The 12,631-nt window shown below is 34.2% G+C and overlaps 2 protein-coding genes across 8 annotated transcripts in view; both read right to left on the bottom strand.

Moving 5' to 3' along the window:
* Positions 1–2,308, bottom strand: part of LOC124186637 (unconventional myosin-Ie-like) — a 42,670-nt gene extending 40,362 nt beyond the window's left edge. Inside the window, exon 1 of the mRNA XM_046578491.1 lies at positions 1,665–2,308. Within this exon, the coding sequence (XP_046434447.1) occupies positions 1,665–1,667 (3 nt within the window). The 5' untranslated portion in view covers positions 1,668–2,308. The remainder of the gene's footprint in view (positions 1–1,664) is intronic.
* Positions 2,309–8,040: 5,732 nt separating this feature from the next.
* Positions 8,041–12,631, bottom strand: part of LOC124186640 (FERM domain-containing protein 5) — a 41,826-nt gene continuing 37,235 nt past the window's right edge. For all 7 annotated transcript variants that reach the window (XM_046578505.1, XM_046578503.1, XM_046578504.1 and 4 more), the window contains one exon: positions 8,041–12,375. In XM_046578505.1, the coding sequence (XP_046434461.1) occupies positions 11,984–12,375 (392 nt within the window). In that variant the 3' untranslated portion in view covers positions 8,041–11,983. The remainder of the gene's footprint in view (positions 12,376–12,631) is intronic.

Genomic DNA, 12,631 nt, shown 5'->3' with positions numbered 1-12,631 from the left:
CGTAGATCGTGGTAGTAGAAAATAGAAAGTGTAAAACGAGTAGAATTTACGAAAACAACCGCATCAACTGTTTCAAATCCGTGACGTGCATGTTTCTTCAAAAAAGAGGGACTTGTAAAATTATTTTCTCTGCGTTGAACATACGAACTTATATACCTATGTATATTATTGTATATGTATGCAAGGAATCCAAGTAACGGAGTAACGGATGAGTCAATGGGGAATCGGAGAGAAGATTCTTCGTATAGGTTCGTATATGTTAATGATGCTGACTCGACGTATAACATGGAGAATAGATTACGAGAAACTACTCAGAGTATGAGCGAAGACGAAATGACAACACGCTTAATCGTCATCTGCTATGCTCATCCGCGTGTGTAATAACACGACTTGAAAGATACGACGAATTCATTTCATTCATCAAAACCGTAAGTATCGTAGTTTCCAAACAATACGATTTTCTTTCATTAATATCAAGTGAAAAAAAAAATGAACAAACAACGCGGTTTAGATTCTACATCATTACTGTGTAATGCATTCTTTTCTTTTTTTTTGTTCCTCATTTCTTTCGTACTGGACTTGAAAGACCAGAAACTGTGTAAAAAAGAAAAGAAGAATTTTCAAACTTAGCGCGCGTGAATTGCGCCTGCTCACAGATGATTCTGCACACATAGATGTAAACGATACTTGATAAGAACGTACGTCAGGCGGTGAATAGAATATTTGAATTTAATGTGAAAAAGCAATGGTAACAAGTTCGTCTCATGCGTCAATATCCTTCGGAGAAACGTCTCGCGCGTAAACCGGACAGATTTTTATCCGCATGAGGTACGTGGTTATTTTCTCCAACACAATAAGAAGGACCTTCCGGCGTCACAAAGAAGCGGCGTGCATCATAGCTAGGTTTCAAAACCCTGTCTCATAAATTTCCGAGCGTAATCGTAAAGCCTGTTCTAAAAACGAATGTTGCTAATTTATTCTGCAGAAAAAATTCAGCAAACGTATATAAGGTATTCACGAACAAGATAGTGACTTTTCTTTAGTTGTACATGCAGTACATAACTGATACGTGACATAAAACTGAAACTTGGAGAGTCGGTGACTAATCCGTAGAATAGCAACAATCAGCGACGTCAAAAGCCGTTGTATACGCGTATAAAACATCCTTAAGAAGATATCGGGAGATAATAGACTCGTAGTGACTCAGAACCGACTTCGCCTCGCGCGAAATTAACAATCGTGAAATACGCCTACAACTGATATCAGACGGTCTTTCACCGATTAACGAAGATAACATAATAATTCCCGTAACGACGGCGCCCCGATAACCAAAAACAGTTTAGAGCTCGATGGCTCGAAACTGTGTATTTCAAAACATCATCGAGTTGTAAAAGTAGCTCTCCGCAATTATTGCGGCAGGTCATCAAAGAGAAATTTAAAGTGAGAATAGCAATAAACGAGAGGTAAAATCTCTCTCTCTCTCTCTCACTCTCTCACTCTCTTTGCAATGTTTTGTTTTCTACGTTACGACAATCGCGATAGTTTTCCTATCTACGCATCGCATTGACCATACCGAATAACAGTCGTGGAGAAAGTAGATTAACTAGAAGAGAAACACAAACTAGGGTACGCTGAAAACAAAAAACAATCGTCACGCTACTCACCATTTTGACGCGAATGTGTCCTGCACTTTAGTGTTTTCCTCCGTTCATAACAAACTGCACACTCACAGTTCGACCATATAAACAACAGACAATCGTGCCGCAGGATTAAGAGACAGTCGAGATGTCCGGCAGCGGTGAATTTTTGACGAAGAGTTTGAAAAATTGAACGCAACGACAATGCACCAGTCAGCGAACTCGATATTATTATACCCTAATTGTAGCTGATCGTCATCCAGTTGTCAGACGCCAGCAGTTTATCCATCTCGTCGTCGTGGTCGTTGTGTAAAGTGTGGCTAATCCGAACTAGTCTCGCACACAATTTACAGTAACTAACAAAGCGCGAATCACCAACACTCAACTGTCACTCACACAGCCACTGTTTCCAGCTGACACCTCGCCAAGTTACCGACAGAGTCTTGGCGCAAGCGTTTCGCGTGTAATTCGATTTCGGTGACTTCGGTCCACGGTTATGTTGCCGATGTTCGATGAGTAAACCAGGGTTTCACCGTTTTCGTACACCGTTTCTTATGCAGTTGCACCTGCTCACACGCACGAGAAACACTGACGCATGGAAAACTGTGTCGTCTGGTACGTGACTCGTAATCTGTGGTTACCGCACCGCACCTGATTCGACGGCCGTTTATTCTCGACTGCCGACTAGAAGCGATAGAATCATTCACAGCGACGCATGGCGCCCCTTGCGGCAAAAGCGAGAAGCTCGGCAGTGACACTCAACCTCATACGATGAATATTCTAAGACGGTGCGGTGTCTGGAACACGGTGTCACGTGATCGATTTAAGAGTTTTTTACGGAAATCCCGGTTATTCTTTCGTGAAACATCGATTCGATGTGGAATTTCTTGTCTCAGAACCATATTAATATTGTATGAAGTGCGCTCTGGTCGGCTAGTACCGATAAATTATCATATTACTTAATGATCGAATAATCCGAACAATATAACGCCTGTCTCGTGGCGAAATAAACGAATGAAAAATCCGGATATTTAAGATATTTATTCGGTCCGAGCTGACTAGAGCGCACTTACTGACGGTAGCACGATCGCTTTACGACAAATTTCAAATCGATTCATAACTTTACGAAAGAATGAGCTGGAGTGTCGCAAAAACTCTTAAATCAGGTACACGACACTCCGTTCAAAACACCTGTGGCATATTACTCCTGAAATTGATTATCTTCAACGTGCCGAAGACTTATGTCGCTAAAATTTTTGCTCCAGTACGACGAACAAAATCTAATTTCTAATACGAACTAACTCCAATGAAATACATCGAAAGATGTAACAAGTGAAATTCCGATTCTTACCGAAAAACTGATTTATTTACTTTTGACCATTCACTCCTCGATTACTGTAGCCAAAATCAGTAAAAACCTTCGACTACATGTTTTTTTTCTCTATTTTTCAGAAGTCCTATCAATATTCAAAATTAAAATGCTATATGCTTCGAGAATTTTAAAAATCTAAAAATTTCCACCGCATTCGCACAATGATCGTTTGTGAATAGTTTGCACCTGTTCTTTATTACTTTCGATAACGAAATAAAGCCAGGTGTACTTGATGCTTGTATATGATGTATATCTACTAAGAATTCTTTTTATTAAATCGCTCATCAAGACACGTACATACATCATATTATTTGAGCAACCATTATTGTTAGTGCAGATCGATGTTCTTATTTTTGTCTATCTAATCTTGCTTTAATCGAGCAGCGAGTCGAGGTGATAGATATAGTAATGATTATTATTATCGCACAATCATATATCGTAAATATATAAATTAAGTCATGCGGATATTGTAGAAAGTATAATTAACTGCTCTAAAATCAAAATTGTGCGGACGTGCTCATTTATTTCCTTTAGTTTCCTTTTTTTTTTTTTTTTGCACATAATAAGTAACTCCAGACATCGCATTCGGCATCCATACAATCATTTTTTACTTTTCATCGCCTTTATGGATCTAACAAAAGTATTGATTTCGGTCGAAAATCACTTTCTGAAAAACACCTCTAAACTCTGAAAAACAAGTTTTTATAAAAATCTCGGTCTGTCCGACAAACTCTAACGATGATCTCGGAAACGGCTCGATGAAAATCACTAAATCATACAAGATTTTACAACAAAATGATGGGCATGAAAAATTGCCATGTCCCGTTCAATCTAAAGTTCCGGTTCTACCGGAAATCTCTCTATTGTAAATATTTCTAATGAAAATGAAATTTTCTAGAGTAAAATCGACGGTAAATAAAAACAAATTAGTTTTTTTAATCACGCGTTGTTTGAGAGCCATTGTCATTGTCAGATCTAACAGCGGGAGTGAGTCACGTATGAGATAATAAATACGGTTGTGGATTACAGAAACGCCGGAGAATTTCTTCCAGACTGACGTGTATTCCGGATACTTCTCTACTTCACTAAAGAATATCGTTTTTCCTGTGAGAACAAGAAAACTGCGGCCGTTGTGGAAATTCCACTTTTACCGCAGTTTTTCACACGACCTTCGCGCAATGCTGAACAAATATCGAAACGTCTGATTCAACTACCATGGATACATATCATCCCAGTCTGAGTCACGAAGAAAACGCGCATAAAATACCCAAATCGAAGTGAATCAATTGAATCGAGGCAATGCCTATAATTCAGGAACTTAGAAGATATCTCATTGTTAACACTAGAACTACAGTCAAAATGACTAGTCTTCAAAAAATCTTAATAATATAAAATTTTATGAATCGGTATTTTTTGAAGACCAGTTATTTTGACTTGTTTTGGTAGAAATAGCTTCGTCGTAATTTCGGTATTTCTAATGTTAATTACAACCGAATAATCGACGTGCTGGATCGTGTGGGAAAAACTGTAAATCAAAGAACCTTGACGCGTTATAACGATATCATACATCTGAACGAGAGATCAGCTTCGAAGTAAGTCAAATGCGTCACTTCAACGTCTATAAATGTGTCATACATTTGTATCATACGTTGATGACGATAAATAGTATTTTAGTCGGTACTCGAAGGCATCGCAACTGCTCTCATACCACTTATACAATAACTGAACTTCAATACGGTGAATTCTTCGCTACGTGAAAAAAAATATAACCGACAAAAGAAACATAGTTACGATTGTCGGTAAAAGAAAACTATGAACGATACATGGTTCTATGGATAAAATTATTTGGATAAACTTCCATTTGTTCTCTGATTGAAATAGTCTCATAATATCCATATTTAAAGATTTCAACGAAGATGGAACTACTTTATTCTCTTTGCGTTTTGAAATTATACTAGATACGTTAAAATCTGTTCGAAATAGTAGAAAGTCTTGCTTCGATGTTTTCCATGAGCGGTTAATGAGGACAGCAAAATAGGAACGAAAAAAATTATATCGCAATATTAATTTCAGCACCGTAATATTATTTGACCGCGATAAATGCTACTCCTAATTCAAGGTCTCGCGTGCCTTGATGAATATTATACGTGTAACGTTCGCTCGAAATTCAAATGCGAGAAAGCCGTTTAACGGTGATGCGCCAAATCCGCAACTATTCGCAACTGTAATAACAAGTACTCAGCTGTTACTCCACCTAATTCGAATGTAATCATACAACGTGCCTATCCAAGATTTTTGCACACCGGATAAGTGAGCTGAATTCGTGGCATGAAATTAACCTGATAAAAAATTCTGATCAGTGGAAATGCTAAGGTGCTCGTAAAATCGTTTGTCCTTTTTTTCTTTCTTGTTTAATTGTTTCTACTAGTTCAGCAATTGATATTTTTTGATATACACGGATTGCGACTTGTTTATATTATTCTGGAAACGGTATATATCGCATCGCATATGCTGCAATAAATTTCCACACGGCATTCTGCTGTACGTACATGGAATATCAATGCTACCCACTGGCCGCCTGATTTCTGTTTAAGTAGTTCGGTTAACAGTGTATTTTTATATATTTGTAACGAGGTATTATCATTGTTACAAAACCGTAGATTTCGAATTGAAATAAAAAAAATTATTCACGTACACATTCACGTGTTATTAATAACTTCTGTTCGAATCTGCGTGATGTTTAGTTAACTATTAATTTACTTTGCAAGTAAGAACTGACAATATTAATCATAAGATATAATTAGATATGGACAGACACAAACATACTTTTATTCCCGACTCACAGCCATAATGTTCACGTTTTTTACCTGAAAAGCGGGACAAAATTGGGATATTATTCCCGCTTCACTTTTTTCCCCTCATCTTTGGGAAAAAAAGTAGCATTTCCCGCATCTACGGAAAGTATTTCCTCCAAATTCAAATTAGCGGGAAATATGAGATCATACAAAAAATAAAAGAAATTGGAAAAATTCACTGGTTAAGATACGTTCGAAACGTCGATCTTCTCATTTCGATTTTGTCTAGCGGTAACTAAAATTAAAAAAAATTATCGAAACTCTCAATAAATGTGATCATTTTACAGCTGTTGAGCGGCTTCGTTCGTAAGAAACAAAAGTTAAACATGGAGGAAAGAATTAATTTATGCACACGATGTATAATAAATATGCATACATACATGTATTACGTACTTGAACACAATACAGTGAACACGAGTTGCTAATTGTCTTTTTGTATTTCTTCTACTTTTTCAATTTTTATTCTCTCCTTTTTTTTTCTTCTCTTTGTTTCACCTATCACACAAGTTTTCAACGACTTACATTAATTACGACGATACTAACACGTGCAGTTAGAAGCATTAATGAAGACAAATTTCCATAATTTGTATATACGTTTTTTGATCATGTATTTTCAATGGGAAATTTGAACAAATTCACATAATTAGAAGTATTTGACTAGCAGCTAATATAATTACACAAGCATATCAATGCGGTTTATTGGAAATTTCGGGGTTTGATAGAAAATTCTTTTGATCATACTTGTCATCGCAGTTTTCGTTTACAATTCGAATAAACTTTTGTACGAGAAATAAACATAACAACCATATAGTATACTCAGGGGGGAAAAAACCTGAACATGAAACGACAATATGAAACACGTATAAAAATGTGTAAAAATAATAATACGTATGTCCGTGTGAAATTATATTTCGATGAATCATTTCATCGTTTTAATTAATTGTCAGTAAATTTCGTTGATTGTATAAAATAATGATTGTATATTATTTACTGTGTATCATTGTCATGGAAAAAATTTAGTGCTTTTTTTATTTTAATTTAAATTTATGTAGGTACGTATTTCTGTATTACAAATAGGATTCCTCTGAGGCGAGAGATTGAAATTTCTATTACTGATATGTCAGCTAATTAAGCGCCATACTATTTAATGTAGTTATATGCTTCATAGAAACGAAATGAAAATTTTTCGGCAATAGTAATATCTTATTCATACCATCACCAAGCTTATCCTTTTTTTTTCGGCACCCTCATCTTTACTTGTTAGGTAATTTATATTCTATTTTATTTATTTACAAACACGTTGATCAATTGAGAACTCAGTATAGAAACTCATTTACATACGATTTATAATTGTATCAGTATGTGTTTCTATTACGTACGCAGCTAAAAAATCATTTTGTACTAAGGTTACTTCATCTATTTATATACTGTATCTATACATCGCACCAAAATTAAACAGCCTACTATTCATGATAATAATTGATTACGGGATGTTATAAGGTATGTATTTCGTGAACGACAAAGAGCGAAAGTGAAAAAAAAAAAAGAAGAAGAAATTTAACGACGCTATAATGTTAAAGCCGAGAATCCTGCGGTATATAAAATAATATTTACGTATGCAAGATTGATTAAGTGAAGGTTTACAATTCTTACGTCAATTGATAATCAAGTCAATCGACTAGATTGCTGATCTTCGATCCATTTACAACCCTTTCTAAAGAGCCGAAGAATACGAAATTACTACATGCTTGCCAATCTTACTAAATGTTGATGATTAGATTATTGTAAAAATCATCGAACATGAAGCATAGAATTTTGTAGTATTCCCAGCTAATGTTATACACATACATAACGCAATCGCGACAATTATGTACATAAATCAAATTAAAATTCTTTTTTCTTTCTTGTTTTGGTTGAGTGTTTGGTATTTTTTACGACGTAAATGTCAAATTTCTACGTAAATAGAAGTATATATAAGACAAATATATACTACACTTATACAATATAATGTATATTGTTACTATTGTTGTTGTTGTTGTTGCTGTTAATATAACTGTTAATATTATTATAACCAGGCAAGATTGCGTAAAAATTATGCTATCAATAATTAATTATACACGTAGCTGAAAAGCATTTGTTTTTTTTTCCCCCTTTTTTTCATCTACTAAACTTTGTTTGAAATCTCAATTTTTATATCGGTTCTTCGATTATTTCTTGTTACGATTTTTTTTTTTTTTGTGCTCTTCGTTTTAGTTTTCACTGAAATAAGAATTTGAAACGAAAGACAATTAGCATTCAATTAGCAGTTAAAGATTCTTCGAGTTGAATTGTTTTGTGTTTTTGATATTTTTATTTATTTATTTTTTTTTTTCTTCCGTGCTTTAATTTTTCGACCTGCATCGTTTTGCCAGACCGTTCATGCCGAACAATTATTATGACCTATCACAATGAATATAATAGTATTAGGTATAGTTACTAAGAAGTATTTTCTAGTAATAGTTTGTCTCTTTGTCTTGTTGTTTTTTCACCTTCTTATTTTTCGTTCTTTAAAATAAAAAATCATACACAAATATACATATACAATATACTCGTTTGTATTATTATGTATGAAATTTGTACCGCAATTATTGCAGCAGATTTAATATTACGATTAGAAATTAAACATTTCCCCCATAGTTTGCTGTTTTTCGATGTAGCTCTATTTACCTGTAATTTTTACAATTCGGAATATTCCCAAATCACGTAATTCGTCATCAACAATTTTTCAACCTTTCTTTTCTTTTTTTTTTTATCATCACTTTACTAGTGCAAATTGTACGCGAAAGTTTTTCTTTCTCTCATTCTTACTTCGTTCGTATTTTCTTTCTCGTTTGTTTTTTCCCTGTCGTTCGATAGGTTAAAAATATTACATTACATGGATTCGATTCAGCACTGATTTGAAAAATGCTTAAGAATTGTATCTTCGCAATTTTTACGCCGTACGACAAATTTTGTTATCATTATCATTATTATTATTAATATCATTACTATTATTATTTTATTTGTTTTTTTTTTTTTTTTGTTTTTCCACACTCGCAATAATTAATAACTATACACAGGTGATATAGGTATACAATGAATTACCTATTTCAATTTATTTAACTTTCCTTCATAGTTTTCTCCCGCAAAATTTTTGTTCAACTCTTTGTCTTTACAACTAGATTCATTATAAGTATATTGCAATTGACATTCGTTTACATCTATATATTATTTATACAATTTCCAAGTACAATTGTACAACGGTTCTCGGACTTGATATTATTCGCGTAAAATTTTGGGGGGGAGGGGTGTTTTGTTTTTTTTTTTTTTTTTGGGGGGGGGGGGGAAAGGGATTGAAAAATTGGTCGGAAGTATTTTCAAACTTATTTATGTTTTTTTTTTTTTTTTTTTTTTTTAATTTATTTATTTATTCTTCTTTCTTAGAAAACAGCGCAAGGAAGCAATCAGTTTTACCGATAAGCACTCAGGCTACGCGAATTATTCAAGTCGAAGAAACATCGTTCGTGTAAATATATTATTAAACTATAAAGTTCCTATGAAACTATACAGTTTTGCATGAAGTTTTGGCATGTCAATATTTCGCCTCCGTTTCGAGCAGAGATTGCAAATTAGATGAGAGTGGAACGACCACGGCGATTCAAAAGAGAACCGGATGAAATAACTTGTAAATAATTTTACACAGAGTGCGCTCGTTATATATCGGAGACGAATAATTGATTAAAAAAGATTTTTAGTACAGCGTAGGCACTTGTAGGAAATAAGGTTAGTCCGAAAGTTTTCACGGGGAAAATATCGATGCCATCGCAATCGTTCGGTTTTGTGACGTTAAATATTTAAGATAGACAATCTTTTCGCAATCAACTTTGGCGCTTCAAGGATTCACAAACGCGAAATACAATGACAGTTTACAAAGATTCGTCTATTTCATTTATCAGGTTTATTGTGTATTCAGCTTTCTGGTTTGTCATTACAGACACAAAACTTGAGAGAAGGAAGGTGGTTTTTTTTTTTTTTTTTTTACTCGCTTAATGCAATTAACAGCTGACGCATGGATTTGCAAAAGGTGTTTAGGTTTTTTAGCTCTGCGGTACAGGGAAATTTTCTGCTACGGCTCGTGTATTCGTGACAAAAATCCCTATCTTTTACAACAACTGGAGCTGCGATTCATTTCTAAGCGGCGGCATTTACTACAGAACAATTTTAATACCCAAGCATTTTCTTATCATTACCTCCGACGAATAAATAAAATCACGCCAAGTGTCCTCGGTGAATATTTTTTTCCCTGCAAACTTCTGTAGATCATTTTTCATTTAAGCTTATAGAGAATAGATTGAATAAATTTTGCCAATTTTTAATGAACATTTGTTTTTGGATAATATTTACATTTCTTTCTGTTTTTTCGCAACCGAGTTTCAATCCACAGACTTATGCAAACATATGTTGTTTTTTTTTTTTATTTTATTTCGTATTTTTTTTGTTTTTTTTTTTGTTTTTTTTTTTTTTTTTTGCTGATAAATTACACCAGGAATGCGTGAACATTATTTCTACGTCTACCGATATTAGTGGATGTAAAATCTTCCTAGTCGACGAGAGTACATTTCACCAACAAATAAAAACAAATCAGATCCAACAATTACACAAATAAAATTTTACACTCTTACTCTTCATCGCTTCGTTTTACACCTTTTTCATTGTTATTCTTTGTTCACTTTCATCGCATTACTCGGACGCTTTGTGGACTAGAAGAATACACGAAATAGAGATTAAAATTAGGGAATGAAGGCATACGTGCATCGACAAAGCAACTTTGAATAAAAATTGATTTTGAATGGAAAACAAGCGTGGAGAGAAAAAAAAAAAAAAAAAAAACAACTCGATCCTAAAAGGATTTACATACGTAAACTTATGTAAGTAATCAGGAACCATGAGAGAAAATTTAAACAAAATAATATATTATATAAATATATATGTGTATATATAAAATGTATCTGTATGAAATAAATATATTAAATTAATAAATATTAACCAATGATATGCCTTAGAGGCGGCAAGAAAATATTTTCAAACTCAGTTGAGATATTACCTACGGATAGAATGGCGTGTAATGATAAATGAATGCTATATTCAATCTAAACTATACAGTTTTTCTATATTCACTTAAACGAAGCACATTATATTCTTTACTCTGTCATGCCATCTATTTCAGCGATAAAAACGCATACCCTTAAATCCTACGTATTAATTGCTTTTCGTTGAATATTAAAATTACCTAACATTGCTATAACGATTTATTCTATTAAATCATTTTTGATTACATCATCTATTCCTCAGTTTCCATTTGACGATAAAATAGGGTAAATTTCATTCTATAACGCGTGCTTTTATATATTATATAGCATATTATACGCATTGATAGTTTGTCAAATAATTATTTGACCATGATTGAAAAAATTTTCACACCTACTTTCGCTTCGAATTTAAAAAGAAATAATTCAATTTTCATTTATGAATTAAAAAAAAAAAAAAAAAAAGAATAAAGTCATTCTTTCAAAGCCAAAGGCCGGACAACGCGCCAGCAGATTATTTACTAATTAATTTTCTTTTTCAGTTAAATCACAGCGCTCTTTTTAACCCTCGTTAAGATCGTGTCAGCGATTTCGCAACAGGTAGTAATTCGCAAGCCACAATCGAACACGTTCAAAAAAAGATTGGCGTTAAAATGAAGCAATTTCAATATCTGCGGATGAAAGTTGAAGTAATTGAAACTCGGAAGTTTGGTCACTTTGAGAGAGGGTGGCAAAGATACTGCGATGGAATTCAGAATCCAGTTTCTTAACGTTGCAAGTTACGGGCATCGTGAAAGCGTAAAAACAGCTTAAAACGAAAAATATTAATGCTGCGATTGACTTTCAAGTCGTCGAAACGATAACGTCGTACGTTAATTTAGATTTGATTAGAAGTATCGCGGTCCGATTTACCGCACGGTCTATTATAATAGTAAACCTATCTCGTCCCTGATTAAATTGGCACTGTCGTTAAGAGTTTAGACTATGAAAATTTTTCTCATACCGTAGACGACATCAGAACAGACCAAATTTGCTTTTTAAAAATTCCCTTATAGGTGCGTAGCACTGATTCCTAAGAGCAACCATTTCCGGTGTCTTTCGCATGCTGTTGAACAGCGCGGTGTCAGTTTCGAATATCAGCACCGTCACAATGCAGAGTACAACAATGGTCAGCATCAGCGCCGGGACGAAGATTTTTATTACATGGAGACGTTTATGGGACACTTTTCCCGAACCCTGAACTTGTAAACATAATTTCGAATTCTGCAGCTTCTGCATCTTCGGCACAGGCGTCACCGATCTACTGTGAGGCTTTCCTGTCGCGTCTAATAGTTGGCTTTCGGATGAGGAATGGTCGAACGAATCCCTGAAGTAATAGTCGTTCGTGTCCGCCTCGTCAGCACCGACTGCAACAAGCATATCAATACCTATATTAGTTATGAAAATTCAGGTTCTCTTGTCTCTTTTTTCCATTAGTCTTTCAAAGATTTGCAGCAATCCTTAAACGAGTTGAGATCAGATTATTCTGGAATCTGTTCTATCTACGAAAAAGACTTCAATAATATATTATTCTTATTACGACAGAAGACTATTTGCTCACCATTACCAGTTTCAAGAAAAACAAAGTTGAATATTTCATGCGTATCCATTGTCAAGTTTATA

This window comes from Neodiprion fabricii, chromosome 7, assembly GCF_021155785.1.
Source record: "Neodiprion fabricii isolate iyNeoFabr1 chromosome 7, iyNeoFabr1.1, whole genome shotgun sequence".
Classification (NCBI taxonomy): domain Eukaryota; kingdom Metazoa; phylum Arthropoda; class Insecta; order Hymenoptera; family Diprionidae; genus Neodiprion; species Neodiprion fabricii.
This window is presented reverse-complemented; position numbering and strand designations above follow the sequence as displayed.